At 37.5% G+C, this 17943-nt stretch overlaps 1 protein-coding gene across 4 annotated transcripts in view; it reads left to right on the top strand.

Annotated features, from left to right (window-relative positions):
* The first annotated feature begins 3283 nt into the window (after positions 1 to 3283).
* pax5 (paired box 5) overlaps positions 3284 to 17943 on the top strand; it is a 64189-nt gene continuing 49529 nt past the window's right edge. For 2 of the 4 annotated variants that reach the window (XM_037764984.1, XM_037764982.1), the window contains exon 1: positions 3284 to 4044. In XM_037764984.1, coding sequence (XP_037620912.1) covers positions 3999 to 4044 — 46 coding nt within the window. In that variant the 5' untranslated portion in view covers positions 3284 to 3998. Of the gene's footprint in view, positions 4045 to 12547; positions 13779 to 17943 lie in introns of those variants that run through there. The other 2 variants (XM_037764985.1, XM_037764983.1) reach the window with 1 other exon arrangement.

Raw genomic sequence — 17943 nt, 5'->3', positions numbered from 1 at the left:
ATGTATAGCATGGCAAAAAAATAATAATAATCAAAATTAAAACTTGCAGGATGTAGAATATAATAATAATAACCAGGTTTCTTCAAATAGCTCAATAGCAGATAATTGTATAGTCTTTTCTGCGAGCTCGCACGTTTATTAGGAAACGCACTGAATAATCCTCTGCCATGTGGCCATGTGGCCATGCATACAGATTCAACTTTTAGGCCTGTAAAGACAGATAAGGAGGAGGCAAGTCTGCAGAGGATGCAAGATCTTTTCCCCCAGTAGGAAAGTGAGCAGGGTTAAACTATATAACTCTATATGTATATCAATATCAATATATCTGCAGCAATCTAATAAGACAACAGGAGGTTAAAAGTTATAAAACTGTTTTTTGGAGAAAATACGTATTTTAAATGATTCATTTTGTTGTGTACTGTACATTTTACCTCCCTTCTCATGAATATGTGTGATTTCAATAGTCTATATATCACCACCTGCAGTCATTTGAAGCATAAATATTTAGTGCATAATGGATTTAAACGGTGGCTGAAGGTCACTCAGTTGGACCTTTCTTTTTGTTTCCCGCCATGCACATGCAAACATCAGTATTTATGTTTTTGATGTTACAGGGCGCGAGCCGAAGGTCAGGGTCGTGGTGTTGCAGCGCGAGGCGACAAGCGAGAGCAAAATGGGTCGCTGTCTCGCGCTTTGTTCCGCACTCAATTGTCTCGGGGCTGCGCGCGTGAACCCTGAGACCTGCAGCTGTCTGGAGGACAGACACGAGACAGGAAGGAAGGAAGGACAAGTTCTATACACCGAGTTAAAGAAGAGACACTGTTGAAACTGTTATTCAAAATTATATATTTTAAAATCTTGATGTCCTTCTGTCACAGTTTTGGTCTTTACTTTACTTGAGTATATACATTTTGTGCTACTTCTGCTTCTCTACAATTCAGAAGTCTACATTTATCTGACAGTTATAGTTCCTTTGCAGAAAAATAGGTTTGCATACAAAACACACGATGAGCTTGTAAGAAAAAGCAAATATTGTTATAGATTACAGTATAAAGTTAGAACAGAATCAGGTCCACTTTGAAACAGCTACATGCTACTTTCATGTTAATGCACCAGTAAGAATAATCCACTAATGTATTGTGTAAAATAATGTAATGCATATAATAATATAATACATAACACACAACCTAATGAAAGGGGCCATTCTACATGATGAGCACCTTTATTTCTAATAATTTAGAAAAGTACAGCTGCAGTTTTGGTCTGAATTTGTGGTGAAATCTTTTCCTTGTTTCAGTGACAGAGAGATGACAGACTGAGGTGAAGGACATGTGGCTTTCCTTCATCTCAATACACATTTCCTCCTTTTAACCTTTGCAGAAAATTAGATTTTATTTGTCTTGTCCTTTTTCATAATATTCTCACCTGGTGTGTTAACATCTTGTGATGCTGAATGTGTTATCTGTCAACAGGAAGATATTTCTGGTGTATTATCTGACACAGAGACCTCTTACATCCAGGTCAGACTCCATTATAATGAGACACTGTCACTATACTTTAAGCTTTTGTCTTAAACTGTGATCTGCAAATATTCACATAAGCCTTTCATTGCCTGTTATTGACACCTTTCTTGTATGTATTGTATTGTAATGTATTTTATACACACATGTTTGTGTGTGAAATGAATGTGTGAACAGGGACAGGAATGATTGGAAAAGAGTTTATTTTATTCTATTTTATTATTATTATTTGAGGAGGCTTTACCTGTCTTGTACTTTTCATATATCCCCACCTGGTGTGCTAACATCTTATGATGCTGAATGTGTGAAACAGGAAAATAAAGATATTTCTGGTGTATGATCTGACACAGAAACCTCTTACATCCGGGTCAAACTCTATTATAATGAGACACTTCCACTATAGTTTAAGCTTTAGTTTTAAACTGTGATCTGCATATATTCACATAATACTTAAGCCTTTCATAGCCTGTTATTGTTTCTTGTATGTATTGTAATGTAAAGTATTTTATTTTATGTTTGTGTGTGAACATTTGGTGAATGAATGTGTGAACATGGACAGGAATGATTGGAAAGAGTTTATTCTATTTTATTATTTTATTATTATTTGAGGAGGCTTTACCTGTCTTGTTTTTAAGCTATAATGATAAGACACCAGAGGTCCTGGGTGACACATTGTGGCCTGTATATAACTAAAGTGGAGTGAAACTCTCTCAGTTGGTCTTAAACTGACTGTGTAACTCTTCAGATATTTGCTTTAATAAAAACAGAAGAGCCACAAAGAGAGTCACACACATGTGAGGAGAGGAAATCTTGAATGTCATTGTTCCGCCAGGGAAGAAAGTTCTCGATGAGAAAAACAACAAGCGAGTATCAGTATGAGTGGAAAATTTCAGTTTGGCAAATTAATATTTAAATGAAATGTGTTATGCGCACAGGTGTGTGTGTGTTTGTGTGTGTGTGTGTGTGCAAACAATCGGAGCTGAAGGACCGGAACTATCCGTTTTGTGACAAACACTTTGCACACAGCACGTGCAGCAGGAGGAGAAGACTCTCCAACAGCAGAGGAGGTGAAGTTGAAGGTGTAATGCACCTGCTGCTCCACAAGTCTTCCAGTGCGTGCGTAATGCGTAAAAGGCACCGTGCGTAACAGGTGGAGAGGAACTTTGAAGAAACTCTCTTAAACGCTCTTGCTGAAGGGACACTGGACATAAACACACTTAAAGCTGCAGTTGGTAAAAATTTATCAAATATGATTAAAAAAGTTATTGTTATAAAATGGTCACTGTATCCTGATAGTAGTGCATGAGACAGGTAATCTGAAAAAAATCATGTGCCTCTGTCCTCCGGTGCTCCTAAGGGCATCTGCAAGCTTTCACAGACCGGAAGAAAACAACCACCAGAGCCGAGCTGGAGTCCGCTGTCCAGCTGCCATCTATGACAGGCAGCTGTCAGTCACTTGCAAACTCTGATCAAACGGTCAAACTAGGCAGCACTGATCAAATATGAATCAATATTCTGTTGTAATGTCTATTTCTCTCCTCAGATGTTTTCAGAAACATCTTCTAGTGTACTGTTTAGCTGTAAAATGAGAAAGTTTGTGACCCGGCAGCCATGTTGAGATCAGTTGAGGAAATATAAAACACCGCCCACCATCCGGAGCACAGCCAATAGGAACGCTTTCTCTCTCTGAAATGACCTGTGATTGGTCAAAGTCTCCCGTCCCGGGCTAGATTTTTAAAGTCTGGAAACAGAGCCATGAGGAGGAGCAGAAGTCTAGTTTTCTCTCAGAACACTTGAATTACAATATGCCTAAAGGTTATTATGACATTTTTGCCCAATGATGCCAAAAACTTTCTGCCTACTGAAGCTTTAAGAATCAACTTTATCATGTTGAAGAAAGCCTGCACTGGCATTACACACATCATCTACCTGCCTACATAGCGATCTAGTGTCACCGAGGAAATGAATCTAACATAAAAGAGAGGGGGAGAGAAAGAGAAAGAGACTGGGGCGGGAAAGTTTAGTAAAGTGGAACTTGGTAACAGATGCGAGCCCTGCACGTTGTGTGTGTGTGTATGCATGCTTGGCCGTGCGCGTGCGTTAACACATGTGTGCAAAGCTCGTGCAGGAAAAAGGACAGGAGGACATGAGCGCACATTGAGAGAGCGGCTCTTTTACTCGTGAGTGTGATCATTTCACGCTTCCCCCCCCCCCCGAAGAAGCCTTTTTTTCCACCTAAAGCGTTTAGTTGCAGCTGACTGAACACTTGCAACAGGGAGTGCAATAGGGAGAGGAAGGGTCGAATTATTTCAACCTACAAGTCGACCCAAAAGTACTGTAGGAAAGAAAAAAAAAGAGAGAGAGAGAAGGAGACAGTGCCAGAGATAGAGAGAGAGAGAGGGGGGAAAAGAGAGAGAGGGAGACACTGGAAAAAAGTTTTTGTTCTTTTCCTTTTTTTCCTCCTCTCATCGCCTCCACATGGACCAGGGGCCCAGGAGTCCTGCACTGCGGCTTGGGAGAGCAGGTAGGGTCGCATCGAGCTTTCTTTCACTTTTATCAAAAGTTCAACTTGTCTTTTTTTTTTTTTTTTTAACAAGTGAAACACGTGTTGATGTTGTTTGTTAGTTAATTTTCTTTTTTTTTTTACTAATGTAAAACTTTTCAATAGAAGTTGTGGAAGTTATTTGTGGCAATTATTAGAATGCCTCTTTTTTTCGAACGTTTGTATGGTGTCCTGGTTTATTAGAAGTATTACAAACTGTAGTTCATTTTCCTTTTGCTAATGTGAAACTTTTAAATAGAAGTTGTGGAAGTTATTTGTGGCAATCATTAGAAATGCTATAGAAATGCTGAATTCAAAGTGCAGTTAATTTTCTTTTTGTTAATGTAAAACTTTTCAATAGAAGTTGTGGAAGTTATTTGTGGCAATTATTGGAATGCTTCTTTTTTCGAACGTTTATATGGTGGTCTGGTTTATTAGGAGTATTACAAAGTGTTCAAAAGTAGTCCTGTATGGCAAATAAAATAGGGAAAATTGGAACCTTTTATGAAGAGTTGAACTTGTCTTTTTTTTTTTTAACAAGTGAAACAGGTGTTGATGTTGTTTTGTTAGTTAATTTTCTTTTTGCTAATGTAAAACTTTTAAATAGAAGTTGTGGAAGTTATTTGTGGCAATGCACGTTATTATAAATGCTTTTTATGGTGTCCTGGTTTATTAGAAGTATTACAAAGTGTTCAAAAGTAGTCCTGTATGGCAAATAAAATAGGGAAAACTGGAACCTTATTTTTAATGTTTTATGTCAAATTTGTGACTTTGTGAGTTTTGTATGAAACTTTTAGTGTCCTCTGGAAACTTTTTGCTGACTTATAAAAAATTCTTAGACTTTAAAAAAACAAAGAAATTTTTTTCTGGAGACTTTTGCAATTAAGTTTAGATTTATATTTCTTGCTAATTTAAAATATAATTTTAATTTTTTATTTTAATTTACAATTATTATTTTCTTCATTTACAATTTCTTGGCTCTGTGTGCTCGTATAGAGAAACAGAAGTGGCTGAACTAGTTGGTGTGTGTTTGCACCACATTGCGTGTCAGGTTAGAGCCACGTGTTGGTCTGTGCACCATCACCTGAGAGGGCTACATTGATACCTGGATTGGTCTTTAATAATAATAAATAGCATTGTGGATTTGTGCAAGACTGTGGTGGAGTGTGTGTTTGTTTGTTTGTTTGGCAGGGATGATCCAAGCAGGGATACATATTTATTAAATTCTGATATTTTTTGAAAATGTGTGTTATGAGGACTCTGACCATTTGAGAAGGATTGAAAGTTTGCTTGTTCATGTTTTAGTAGAAGTTGCAGTCCGGTTCAGTCCAGAATACCTATAAAGGAGTCAGGGCTCGACTCTATAATCATGCGTGTCTCCATTACTATATTCAACAGGTTCATCTGGTATAGGCCTATTCATAAAACAGCAGGGTCTTTGTACAGCAATGGATCAGGCCATCGACCTTGTTATGGCACCCAATGGATATCACATCATTTCATATTGCTGCCCGCTGTGTCTGCATTGATAAAACGTCGTTTGTCATTAAGAACCGGTGGGCAGGTGATCCTCCCTCAAAAAGGGCAGTCCATGGGCTTCTCCAGAAAAGAACAGGAAAAAAAATGCTTTTGTGATGCCTGTTGCTAAGAATATGGTAATGCATGCATAGTAAATATATTAAGATAGCCACGAAACAACTCTTTTAGTGAGCTGCAGACTGCATTTGTCAAGATGAGGATGCACCTTTAGCCACAGACTCATCCCCCCTCGGCACAACACATAGCGCCTGGGTCAGTCCTTCATGCTGGTAGCCATCAGGCTCCACAACCAAGGCTGACCCACATATGAGAACTATTAGAACTTTTAAGAACTTTAAACATGCACTATCTGCCTTTTAACATGCACTATCTGCCTTTAAACATGCACTATCTATCTTTTAACATGCACTATCTACCTTTAAACATGCACTATCTACCTTTAAACATGCACTATCTACCTTTAAACATGCACTATCTACCTTTTAACATGCACTATCTGCAACCATCTTGGACTCTAACCACTGGCACACTTTACACTTACTTTACACTATACATCCTATATACCACTTTATAGACTGCACATATGCATATATTACATTTATTTATTGATGGACTGCACACACTATGTTCACCCATTAACTTTGTATCTTTTATATCTCTATTTATTGTTTTTATAATTTTTGTATACCTTTACCTCTCCTGTGTTTCACTCTGTTTGCTGATGTTTGCTGATGTTGCTGCTTTGACACCTGAATTTCCCTCTGGGGATTAATAAAGGTTCATCTTATCTTATCTTATCTTATCTTATTTAGTGTTTTTCCACACAATATAGAGAGAAGAAAGTGTGCTCCATGTTCTCTCATAATAGAAATAAATTAGCTCGTGCCAGGCCTGATAATGCCTATGGTGTGTAAGACAAATAATGCCCCCTTTGCAGTCTTTTATGGAGTGGGCCTTACCCCTGGTAAACGGTGAAAGCGATGGGATTTGTAGCAATTGGATAATAACCTTTTAACCACGGAGGAAATCAGAGTTTAAAGGAGGCCCTCCCATGCTGCTGTGTAAAGTCTTCAGGGCCCCGGGCCTATACCTACAGCCTCTCCATTTCCTCTCACTTTAAGAGACGTGCTCTGGGTACAAAGGAGAGTCTGTGAGAGTGAACGTGGATCTAATGGGACCCCCCTTTCTCCTCCAGCCCTGTAGGTTGGCCGTGCGTAAAAGTGCATAAAGGCCCTATCTGAGGACAAATGGGGCTAAATTATTATTTTACTAATGAGAAAAATTAGACGTGGGTCACTTATCAGTACTGGTCTTATAGAAATTTTTGATCCTCGACCCTTCTATTATTTTATTTTATTTAAAAGGGACCATGTACAGTTTAACACATAAATGTCACCATTTGATGCACTGTACCAGATTATAGCTTTAAGATAATTCACATCTGTAGTCCCTTGTCAGGTCAAAAAACAAAGAAACATACTACAGAAATAAAAGAAAGAACCTACAAAACACACAATACACGGCTACACACAACAATAGCACATCACAAAGTATGCTTGTCAAGTAAAAGCAAATCATGAAGACCATGGAATAAAGATCAGTGAGTACAGAGCTGAGCAGCTTTCAACAGACGTTTTAAGTTGGTTTTGAAAATGCTGATAAATGCTCCTCACATCGTCATGCAGGGTGTTCCTCTGATTTGTGGCCTTAACAGAAAAAGCTGATTGCCCAAACATATACCATTATTACAAATATATACCATCTTTCCCAAACAATAAACCCTCCCACATAGCCAAAATGTGACTCTCTGGTACTAAAAGCATGGTCAGATTCTCACTGAGAGAGACATTTAGGTTCCAGCTTTTGGTGCACATATATATCCCGTGTCACCTTCAGCAAACCCTTTTCTGTGTATATATGCGTCCGTGCAGCTTAATGACCAAACAGTACAAAACCCTGGTATCAGACATTGACTATTTATGCTTCATACATTATATATTTTTGCATATAACATTTTTTGATTCTCCACTTTAAAAGTCGTTACCAAAACGCGAACTAAATAGTCTGTGTGAAGTAGAGGCCAAATAATCTTCCTGATGTTGCAGAAGAGGATGATGATGATGATGGAGGACTGAGGAGAGTATAGAGGAGAGGGAGGGGAGAGAAGAAAGAGAGGGATGACCTCACATGGCTTTATAGCCTACTTTCGTTTTGACCTCAAGTGGGGCTAAATTATTATTTTACTAATGAGAAAAATTAGACATGGGTCACTTATCTGTTCTGATCTTTTAGAAATATTTGATCCCCGACCCCTTCTATGATTTATTCCAAATATATACCATCTTTTCCCCAACTATAAAAACCCCACATAGACAAAATTTGACTCCCTGGCACTAAAACATGGTCAGATTCTCACTGAGAGACACCATTTAGGTTCCAGCTTTGGTGCACGTATATATCCTCATGAGACCCAGCCCATTGACATGTGTCCTCTGTAGTGGACATTTTGTCCACATGCATATCCTCTTACTCTTTTGACCTACTCTATCAACCCCTGTTGTATTGTAAAGAGGACATCCTAGGCTTTCCAGTGATATGGCATGTGTGTTTTTTTTTTTAATCAATTTGAATGTATTCTTGGTTTAATATCACTCTACAGCCATAATCTGTTCATTTTTTTAGTCTTTTCACACTGAAATAGGCCTGTAGTCCACTACAGTGGACAATAAAAAATAAAGTTTAACAAGCCTAAATTGTTAAGATTTTCTTTTAAACCTAAATAGGAAGGAAATCACAAAAAAAAGTAATTGGAAGACACTTTTTTTTAACTCGGTTCCCAGGAGGATACTGTGTCACCTTCAGTAAAACATTTTTGTGTATATATACATCCCTGCAGCTTAATGACCAAACAGTACCTGGTATCACACCTCCTGACTATTTATGTTTCATACATTATATATTTTTTGCATATTACATTTTTTGATTCTCCACCTAAAAGTACCAAAACCAAAACGCGTACTAAACAGTCTGTGAAGTATAGAGGCCAAATAATGTTCCAGATGTTGCAGAAGAGCGATGGAGGACTGAGGAGAGTATAGAGAGGAGGGAGGAGAGAGAGAAAGAGAGAGAGGGATGACCTCACATGGCTTTATAGCCTACTTTCATTTTGACCTCAAGTGCCCTTAACACAGGACCTGGTCTGATATTACTTGTACTCCCTCTGACAGATGACAGACTGGTCTTTACTCGCATTATCATCTAACCAAATGATTACAAATAGGTCCGTTTTGATCATCAGGCCTGTGAGTCCAAGACGGTTCACTCTCTCTCCACTCCATATATTTTATTTATTAGTGATGATGACTTTTTATATTTTATAAGCAAATGAAAAACTTAAGAAGAGATACGAGGAGCTTTCTCATTATGTTTACAGTCAGCGGGCGTGTAATAAACGAGCTGGTGGAGTTAACATGCGCTATTAATTTTTCATTGCTTTTTCGTTTCGAGGCTCGGGCGCAAAAAAAAAAAAAAAAAAAGAAAAGCAAAACAGCCGAAGCCTTCATGGTGGATGGAGGGAGAGGAAAGAAAGGGAACATTTAAACAACAACATTGCGTCCAATTTGCCTCCAAATGATTATCACAACTCAGCCACATTCTTACTAATGTTTAAAAAAGTATACACACCCTCCTCTTCCTCTTCCTCCTCCTCCTCCTCCTCTTCCTCCCATTTCCAACACTGGAGAGGTAATGAAATATGGTAATAGGTTTTTGGACCCCCGGATTAAAGTCGTCCTACCCTGATGGAAGTTTTCTCTAAATGTTCAACCCTAAAGCAACAACAATTTGTATACATGATTGATTGTGTTTGGATTTTTTAATTGCTTATGTATTTAATTTGCAAATCGGAGAGAGACAAGGGGCGACGGCTGCAGTCTGAGGAAAGCGCTCGTGTTTATATCTCAATAAATAAAAAATAACAGAGTCTGGCTGCAGAGGGAAGAAGAGCACAATGAAAACGAAAAAAAAAAAAAAAAGACGCAAAATATGATATCGTGATGCTTTTTGTGTCCCTGTTTGGAGCCAAATAGTCTGACAATGCAAAAAGGAAAAGAAAAAAATACAAAAAAAATATAAATTGTAAAAACAAGAAGCTGAATATTGTAACATGCATATATAAAAAAAGAAAATAGCCAACAGATTTCCCCCCTTTTCCCTGCAGCAGTGTCTCTAATCCATATTTTTTGCACCTTTTGTTCATTTGTGGCCTAAATGGTGATGTGGCCTTGCATGCATGGTCTTTACTGCACGATGAAGTCTAAATATACAAGCTTCAATTTCTTAACTGTATTCTGGTCTATTTTTTTCGATTAAAAAACAAAGAATCAACGAGATTTTTTTAGCTGTTTGTCAGATTTGTGTGAGGCCCCTAATTCATGCAGTAAAGAGATGTGAAATATGAATGAGGATTAGTGTGTACTTCACTGTCAGTGGATTACAAAGCAGGGAAATCAATGAAGATTTTACGAAACCATATTTTAGAGTTGAACATCTGGGTTAGATGAACATCTGGGTTAGAGAAATATAGAATGGTTGATATGAAATCACATAGATAAAGTCGGCCTGGATCATGTTTTACATTTTGGGTCAGTTTAGGGCCTCGTGCTGCTTTGAGGACTCTTTAAGTTCAAGTGTGCTGATTGTAAAGTTCCTATATATCTTGTATTTGCGCGTGTGTATGTGTGTGCGTGCGCGTGCGCGTACGGGCACACAGCTGTTGAACGCCCCCTCGTGGTTCATCCTGCACACACAGAGAGCAAAAAAACCCAAAGAAAACCTCCCACTTTCTGATTTTAAACAGAAAACAATAACTGGAATAAAAAACAAGAAATGTATTTGTTTTAATGAGGACAACCTGTAAGTGCAAGTTATGAAAGGAGGCTATAAACCAAATCATTCAAAGCAAGAAAATCTACAAATACAAAATCAGAAATGGCTCAATAATATCATACATTGACCTTTTCAGTATCAGATAGATGCATTGCCTTGAGGTACATCAAACATGCACGTCCTTTGAGGATAAACCCTGAAAACTATAAGAAAAAAGGTGAAGATTTGTTATTGTTGTTGTTCATTAGTGAGTCACTTTAATGATCAGCTTCCTAAATGATATCACAGGTGTCTTTAATGATATTATTTATATGCATGATTATGTACCTCCTTGTATAGCTTTTAATGGTTTTATGTGTGCAGGATAAACACCGAGGAGCTGGAATGATTAAATGTCTAGAAACAGGGAAAAAAGGGGGAAATAACACTTTTTAATTTGGCTCATGCTTTAGGCTATTTGTGTGTTTAATATTACAGGGGCGAGGCTTAGATATGCCCTCTCAAATCAGGTGGGACGAGCATGTAATGAATCTCTCTCTCTCTCTCAGTTTGGAGAGTAAATGCAGAGCTCGCCAATTGCATTTCATTAAAAAAAAAAAAAAAAACATCAGTCTGGATCTGCAATCAATTAGGTAATGAGTGGGAATGCATGTTTCATATGTTTTCTCTCAGTTCTCCCCAAAGCTAAAGATTTATAACATTGTGTTGAAGGAAGGGGAATTATTCAGCAACCGATTGTTTTTCACAACACTTGACAGCTCTCACTCGTGTAGGCCTACAGAGATGTTGAAGGAGCAGAAAGCTGCAGGTTTATTGAGGGAAACTTAAATGTGTTTCCCTTAAAATGCTATGTGGGCCTTTAAAATCTGCCTCCCTGCTTTCATGCATTTTTTTTCCAACCTCTGATTTTTCATATATACCTCTAACATTGACAGGGGGGGGGCAATTCCTGTTGAAGTTCCTGAGCATTCCCTCTTTTATATGATCTTATATACTGCACTACAGCTTTTACTCTTGTGTGTTATGTTCTATTTTAGCTTCTATCCTAGCTTTTTTAGCTTGTTTTTATTTGTCTAATCTTTAATATTTTTATAACTGTTTTAATTATGTCTTAATGTTCTTCTGCACTTTTTATATCGCAATGTTCTTAAATGTTTATGTAAAGCACTTTGAATTGCCCCTGTTGCTGAGTTTTACTCTTTATTTAGAGTTGAACATCTGGGTTAGCTGAACATCTGGGTTAGAGAAATAGAATGGTTCATATGAAATCTCAGATTTCAGATACAGTGACCCCTATATATTTAGGCCTGGATCTTGTTTTACAAGCTATTTTAGCTTCTATCCTATAGCTTTTTTTTAGCTTGTTTTTATTTCCTAATCTTTAATGTTTTTATAACTGTTTTAATTATGTCTTAATGTTTTTTTTTGCACTTTGTCACAATGTTCTTAAATGTTTATGTAAAGCACTTTGAATTGCCCCTGTTGCTGAAATGTGCTATACAAATGAAGCTGCCTTGCTTAGCAGAAAGCTGGAGGTTTTTTGAGGGAAATTTCAACTTAAATGTGTTTCCTTGAAATGCTGTGGGCCTTTAAAATCTCTGCTTTCATGTATTTTTTTACCCCCCTCTCTGATTTTTCATATATAACATAGACAGGGGGACAATTTCCTGTTCAAGTTCCTGAGCATTCCCTCTTTTATAAAGCCTTTGCTGCAACTAAGCCTCATTTTTTTTTAGTAATACTCAATTAATTAGCCATTTAATATTGACATGAATAAATTGAGCGCAAATGGGTATAAAAGGCATTAAGTTTTTTTTACTCCAGTTAATTGAAATTAAACATATGATCATTTACTCCTGCGTCGCTTCACAGAGCTTCCCTATTGGTGGACGCACAATACACGTGAAGCGTCATTGGCCCACGGGATGCGCAGCAGCCAATCAGCGTTCTAGAATCGGGCATTCTATCTGGAGGTTGGCTGGTGACGTGTAAAGCAGCGCTCGCGTTCTGATTGGTCGGATCCGCTGTGAGTGACGTGCAGCTGGGCCGGCGCGTGTAGGTTAGGGTTCCAGGGGTTCTGGAACGCGGGCGCTGTCCGCACGAGAGCAGGTCCTGAAACCGCGGCGTGCGCCACCGTGGACGCTCGGGCGCATGCAGCTTCTCCCATCAGTGTAGTTAAAGAATCCTGCAAGCTACTTATTTACACCTGCAGACATTTGTGGCGTTTTCTGGTGTGAGCGCAGAGAAAACAACTATACCGTTTGAATTTTGGACATTTTCTTTTCCAAATTTGGAGAAATGCGTCTCCAAAGTCACACATAAGCTCCGTTTGCTCAGCGAGTCCTGCAAACACAGAGAGGTGGGAAGAGACAGTAGAGTGACCAAGAGCTGCCTTTTTCGTTTATTCTAACACAGGATAACAACTCTCAGTCAGCATCTGCAGCTTTTTACGCACACCAGAGGTTTTTTTATTTTCCTGCTGCAAACATTTTCTGTATTTTTCTTTCTTTTTTGTTTTTTTTTTGTTTTTGGCACCACGGTGGATATGAGACTTCAAGATGTGAGCACTCATCCGCTCTCACTTTACTCGCTTTATTGATGGGAGATTACCAAGTGTTAATGTGAGACTGCATGCCGAGGACGATTTCTGTGCAGCAAATACACCTGGAAAGAAAATTATAACCCTGGATCTGTAAAGAATATATTTTTTATTTTTTGAATTTTTTTTTTCTGAATTTTAAATATTTTTAACAGACTGAAAGGAGAAAGTTCAGACCCCCCTCCATCGGCTATTAAGTCTCAGTTCAGGGGTCACGGCCAGCGGACCGAGGAGGAGAGAGAGAAAAGAAGGCGAGGCTATACTTTGTTTTGCTCTCCATATTTTTTATTTATTTATTTTTTTGCAAAAAGTTTGAATCTGTTTTCATGGACTGAGGCGAGCAGCTGAGGGAATGAGATCTGCTGCTGTCGTCTTCTCCCTCCTCTGGTTTTGGAGACGCCAGAACAGACCCTATTTTCTATATTTTTAACATTTTTTTTATTAGTTTGAGTGAAGAACAACCGGTGTCAACCAATTAAAAATCTTTTTTTTTTTTTTTTTTTTAATTGAATAAGGAAGAAAAAAAAAATCCTCTTTTGAAGGGAACTGGTTCCATTTATTGGAGGTCACGGTGTGTCAGTAAAGTGGCTGAACTGAAGCGCTGCGTCCGGTGTCATTTTTAAGACCCTGCAGCCCTCCAGCTTCATGATGGAGATTCATTGTAAGCACGACCCGTTTGCAGCAATGCACCGTAAGTTTACACGTTTATTTCACCCCATCTGCATGATCCCATCTGAAACAACCCCCACACCTATACAACTCTGTGTGCAAAGCCATATGCAATAATAACAGCAGAGTATAGTGGCGTCTCCAGCTGCACCATACACTGCAAATCCTCTTTTCTTACTGAAAGAACATAAACAAGTCTGCAGCATTTCGCTAATGGAAAGCTTTTTTTGCAATATGATATGTATTTGATCTGCATTCATTTAAGATTTGTTTCAAATCTCGAGAAACAGCCTATGATGAAACTTTGGAAATTTGCTGCAAAAAAACATCTTAAATCCTCGTTTCTTACTGAAAGGACATCAAAAAGTCTGCACCATTTCGCTAATGGAAAGCTTTTTTGCAAATAACATTTTGATATTTATTTGATCTGCATTAATTTAAGATATGTTTCAAATCTCGAGAAACAGCCTATGATGAAACTTTTGGAAATTTGTTGTGCAAGTAAATCTTCATATATTAGCACATATGTTTATAGTGTACATTTAGTTGGTTGCACCACTTAATGACTTCTTAAGTCATGGATATTTTTTTACAGTGTTTAAAAAATCTGGATACATGCAAAAGTTTAGGCCCAAATTATATTATTTTTAGTGCTATTTTTTCATCGTTTGTGAATTTGCTATTTATCCATACTCTTTGATTTTTATGTCTTGTTCATTGCAGTATTTTATCAAGCAGGTGAGTAAAATTGGACTAATTTGGGACGTGGTGATTGAATTGATTGAATGGTGAAATGCAGTGTATGCAGGCCTACATTTGTGTTGTATTTGTTGGTTGCCTTGTGTGTGAAACTGTTTGCTGCCTTTGGATGGAAGAGGAGGTGCAGGGGTCAGAAAGAGAGAGAGAGAGAGAGAGAGAGAGAGAGAGAGAGAGAGAGAGAGAGAGAGAGAGAGAGAGGTAACAAAGCATGACTAAAAGCTGAACTTGATCCACAAACAGTAACAGTGTTTCTAGCACACAATAACCAGGTTAGACAGACACACACTATAATAATAACAAGGTGAGACTCTGTTGATCCCCTGCAGGGAAATTCTCCTTTACTGCCCAGCAGGTCAGAAAGAGATCACACAGGTTCAGCCTCGCAGCATGCAGCAGCAGTGTGTTGCTCAAGGACACTTCAGCAGCAGCAGTAGCATGAGCAGGTGCTTGGGGACATCTAGGGTATATAGAGGCTATATGAAGGAGGAGGGGGTTCATTCAGTCGTGACATGGCGGGCTCTGCTTTGTTTTTCTTTCTTTCCCCAAATACTAGCTATCATCCTTCACATGGCATTTTATTTTATTATTTCAAACCTGCACAAGTGTTGATATCAATAATAAATGAAAATATTTCAGTTTTCTAGCACAAAAACACTGATATAACGAGACAATAATTTTGTATTATTACTTATTATAAGATTATTTTGTATATTGTATATTGGTAGAATTTACATTTTTTTATTCTTTTTTTATTCTAACGTTTTTATCTATTATTTTGTTATTATACTGTTTAACTTGCACCAACAACACCAAAGCAAATTCCTAGTATATACCCCTTACACCTGGCAATAAACACGATTCTGATTCTGATTCTCATTCTGATAATGTTATATTGTTTATACAGCTATAACTAAAGTCCCACATTTAATATCTGAAATCATATGTTCAGTTGTAATCAACTCCAAAAGATTGTCTGTAATTTGCCCAAATAATAGGAAATAATTCAACTTTATGTGTACTTTCAAGAAGCTTAATTATTTATTTTGAATGCACGAATACTTTTATAAAAGAAAAAATTGTAATACCCATATTCGCAACCTGCACCTGGTATTTTGCCCTTTGCGCGTAAAAGCTGAATAAAACGTCCTATACAAGCATTTCAGCGTGCAATAGATTATGCATTTTATATATTAATATATATATGTATTTGAAGCCGTGTTATGTGACTGACAGAGGTTCCCACGGTGCGTTATCCTGCAGGATAAAAAAAAGTAAAGCTGCACACACACACACACACACACACACACACACACGTATATAAAGAAAAAAAGAAAAAAGAAACTAGAACGAATCATGTTTCCTCTTCCTCGCAGTTTCACAGAGCCAATGAAGCGAAGGTGCTGCCGGTAAGAGCGCAGCTAAAGTTATATATGTCAAAGCCTGGAGACGCTTTAAAACGATTACACCTAAAAAATGTCAAAGGTAGAGAGAGAGAGAGAGAGAGAGACTCTGGAGGAATCGACTGTGACGCGTGGAAATGTTGTTGAATGTGTGTGTGTGTGTGTGTGTGTGTGTGTGTGTGTGTGTGTGCGCTGAAAGTGTGCGTGTGTATGTGTGTAAAATACTTAAAGTTCACCAGTCAGGAGTCTTCTGTGGGTTATAATAGTCTACTGATTTTAAAGTTTAAAGTTTTTTTTTGTTTAGGCTACTGTTTTTTATTATTATTATTATTATTATTATTATTTATTATTATTATTTTTTACAAAGGTCATTAAGTAACACAGTCAAAACCTGCGCACTTTGTATGTATGTGTGTGTGTGTGTGTGTGCGCGCGCTGTAAGTGTGCGTATGTATGTGTGTAAAATACTTAAAGTTCACACCATCAGGAGTCTTTTCTGTAGCATATGTGTGTTATAATAGTCTACTGAGTTTTTTTTTGTTTTAGGTTACTGTTTTTGTATTATTATTTTTTACATAGGTCATTAAGTGATTCAGTCAAAACCTGCGCACTTTGTGTGTGACTGTGTGTGCTCACCCTATAAGCTGGCAGTTATTTCCACTTATATATATATATATATAAGTGGAATCGAAACAAACGGTTCTCTATATGGTGGGCGAATGAGGAAAAAGTACCAAGCAATAATAGATTTTAATAGGTCAAAGATAAGCACAGTTCATAGTATATTTGTGTAGGTATATAGAGCCTATTTGGAATACCCCTTTCCTGCCTTTTAGTAAGAGATGTTGTGAATGAGGAAATAGAGTGATTTAATATGACGTTCAGTTATAATCAACTCCAAAGATTGGCTGTAATTGGCCCAAATAATCTCAGAATCGAAAAAAAGTTACTTTATTTTTGAGTTCACATTCGTTATGTCCGTTTTTGGGTGTAACAGTCTTCTATGTTGACAATAAAAGAAAAAGTAAATATTTTATGGTTCATGTCACTTGGTTATACTTGGTTTTAACTTTGCAAACTTTTGGTGTTTTGAAACATATAAGCAACGATATATAAAGCAGTGATGATTTTAAAAAATCCATACCAGGTAATTGTGATGATAATGAGCTGAATTTCATAATCACGTATTGTGATGGTAATGTTGGCATGCTGAATACTAAGTAGGCTGAGAGACTGTGGCCTATACCTTGGTGATCGAGTCATGAGTTAAAGAAAATGGGGGAAAAAAATGTAAAAAAACAGCAGAAACCACAGTTTTCTATATGAAAAAAAAAATATATATATAAATCTCATTTGAATCACACTTTATCCTGACCACTGAGTAAAACGAAAGTAAAAAAAACAGCAGAAGTTTAATTTATACTGTCATTCAAGTCTTTTTTTTTAATCAAATCATAGTTTTTCTCACAGAAATCTCTGTAAAACTGACTTCTTTTGATACGAGAAAAATATTTATAAATATATATAATATTATTATAATATTCCCTGACTCACACTTCACCGACAGAATATTAATTATTCCACCTTTCAGGAGAGAAATAACACTATACGTCCAAACCGCCTGCCTGGCACATCTCACACATCTATTCACTGTTTGCTCAAGGAAATGTGCTTCATCTGTATTCTCCAGGGCAACTTTCCAAACAGGTTTTCAGCCAAAAGTAATTTCTAGTTCAACCGTTTTCTTTTTTTTTTTTTCAGAGACACAGAAAGAGAGAGAGAGAAAACCGGTGGCGTTTTGTTGCTATTTCTCTCTATTTTGCTTTATTTTTGAGTCGTCAGGCCGTGAAGAGGCAGATGAGAGATGAAGGAGGAGAGAGAAAGGGAGAGAGAGAGAGAGAGAGACTAATGGACTTTATTTTCTGGATGGGGGAGCTCCAATATATTCTGCTTTATCTCTGTATTTTCTCCTCCCGGAAACAGTGAATCAATCAAACATTTAAGGAAGTGCTGGGCTTTTAAGTCAGC

This window comes from Sebastes umbrosus, chromosome 3, assembly GCF_015220745.1.
Source record: "Sebastes umbrosus isolate fSebUmb1 chromosome 3, fSebUmb1.pri, whole genome shotgun sequence".
Classification (NCBI taxonomy): domain Eukaryota; kingdom Metazoa; phylum Chordata; class Actinopteri; order Perciformes; family Sebastidae; genus Sebastes; species Sebastes umbrosus.
Note: the sequence above shows the minus strand (reverse complement) of the source record. Positions and strands in the feature narration are given on the sequence as shown.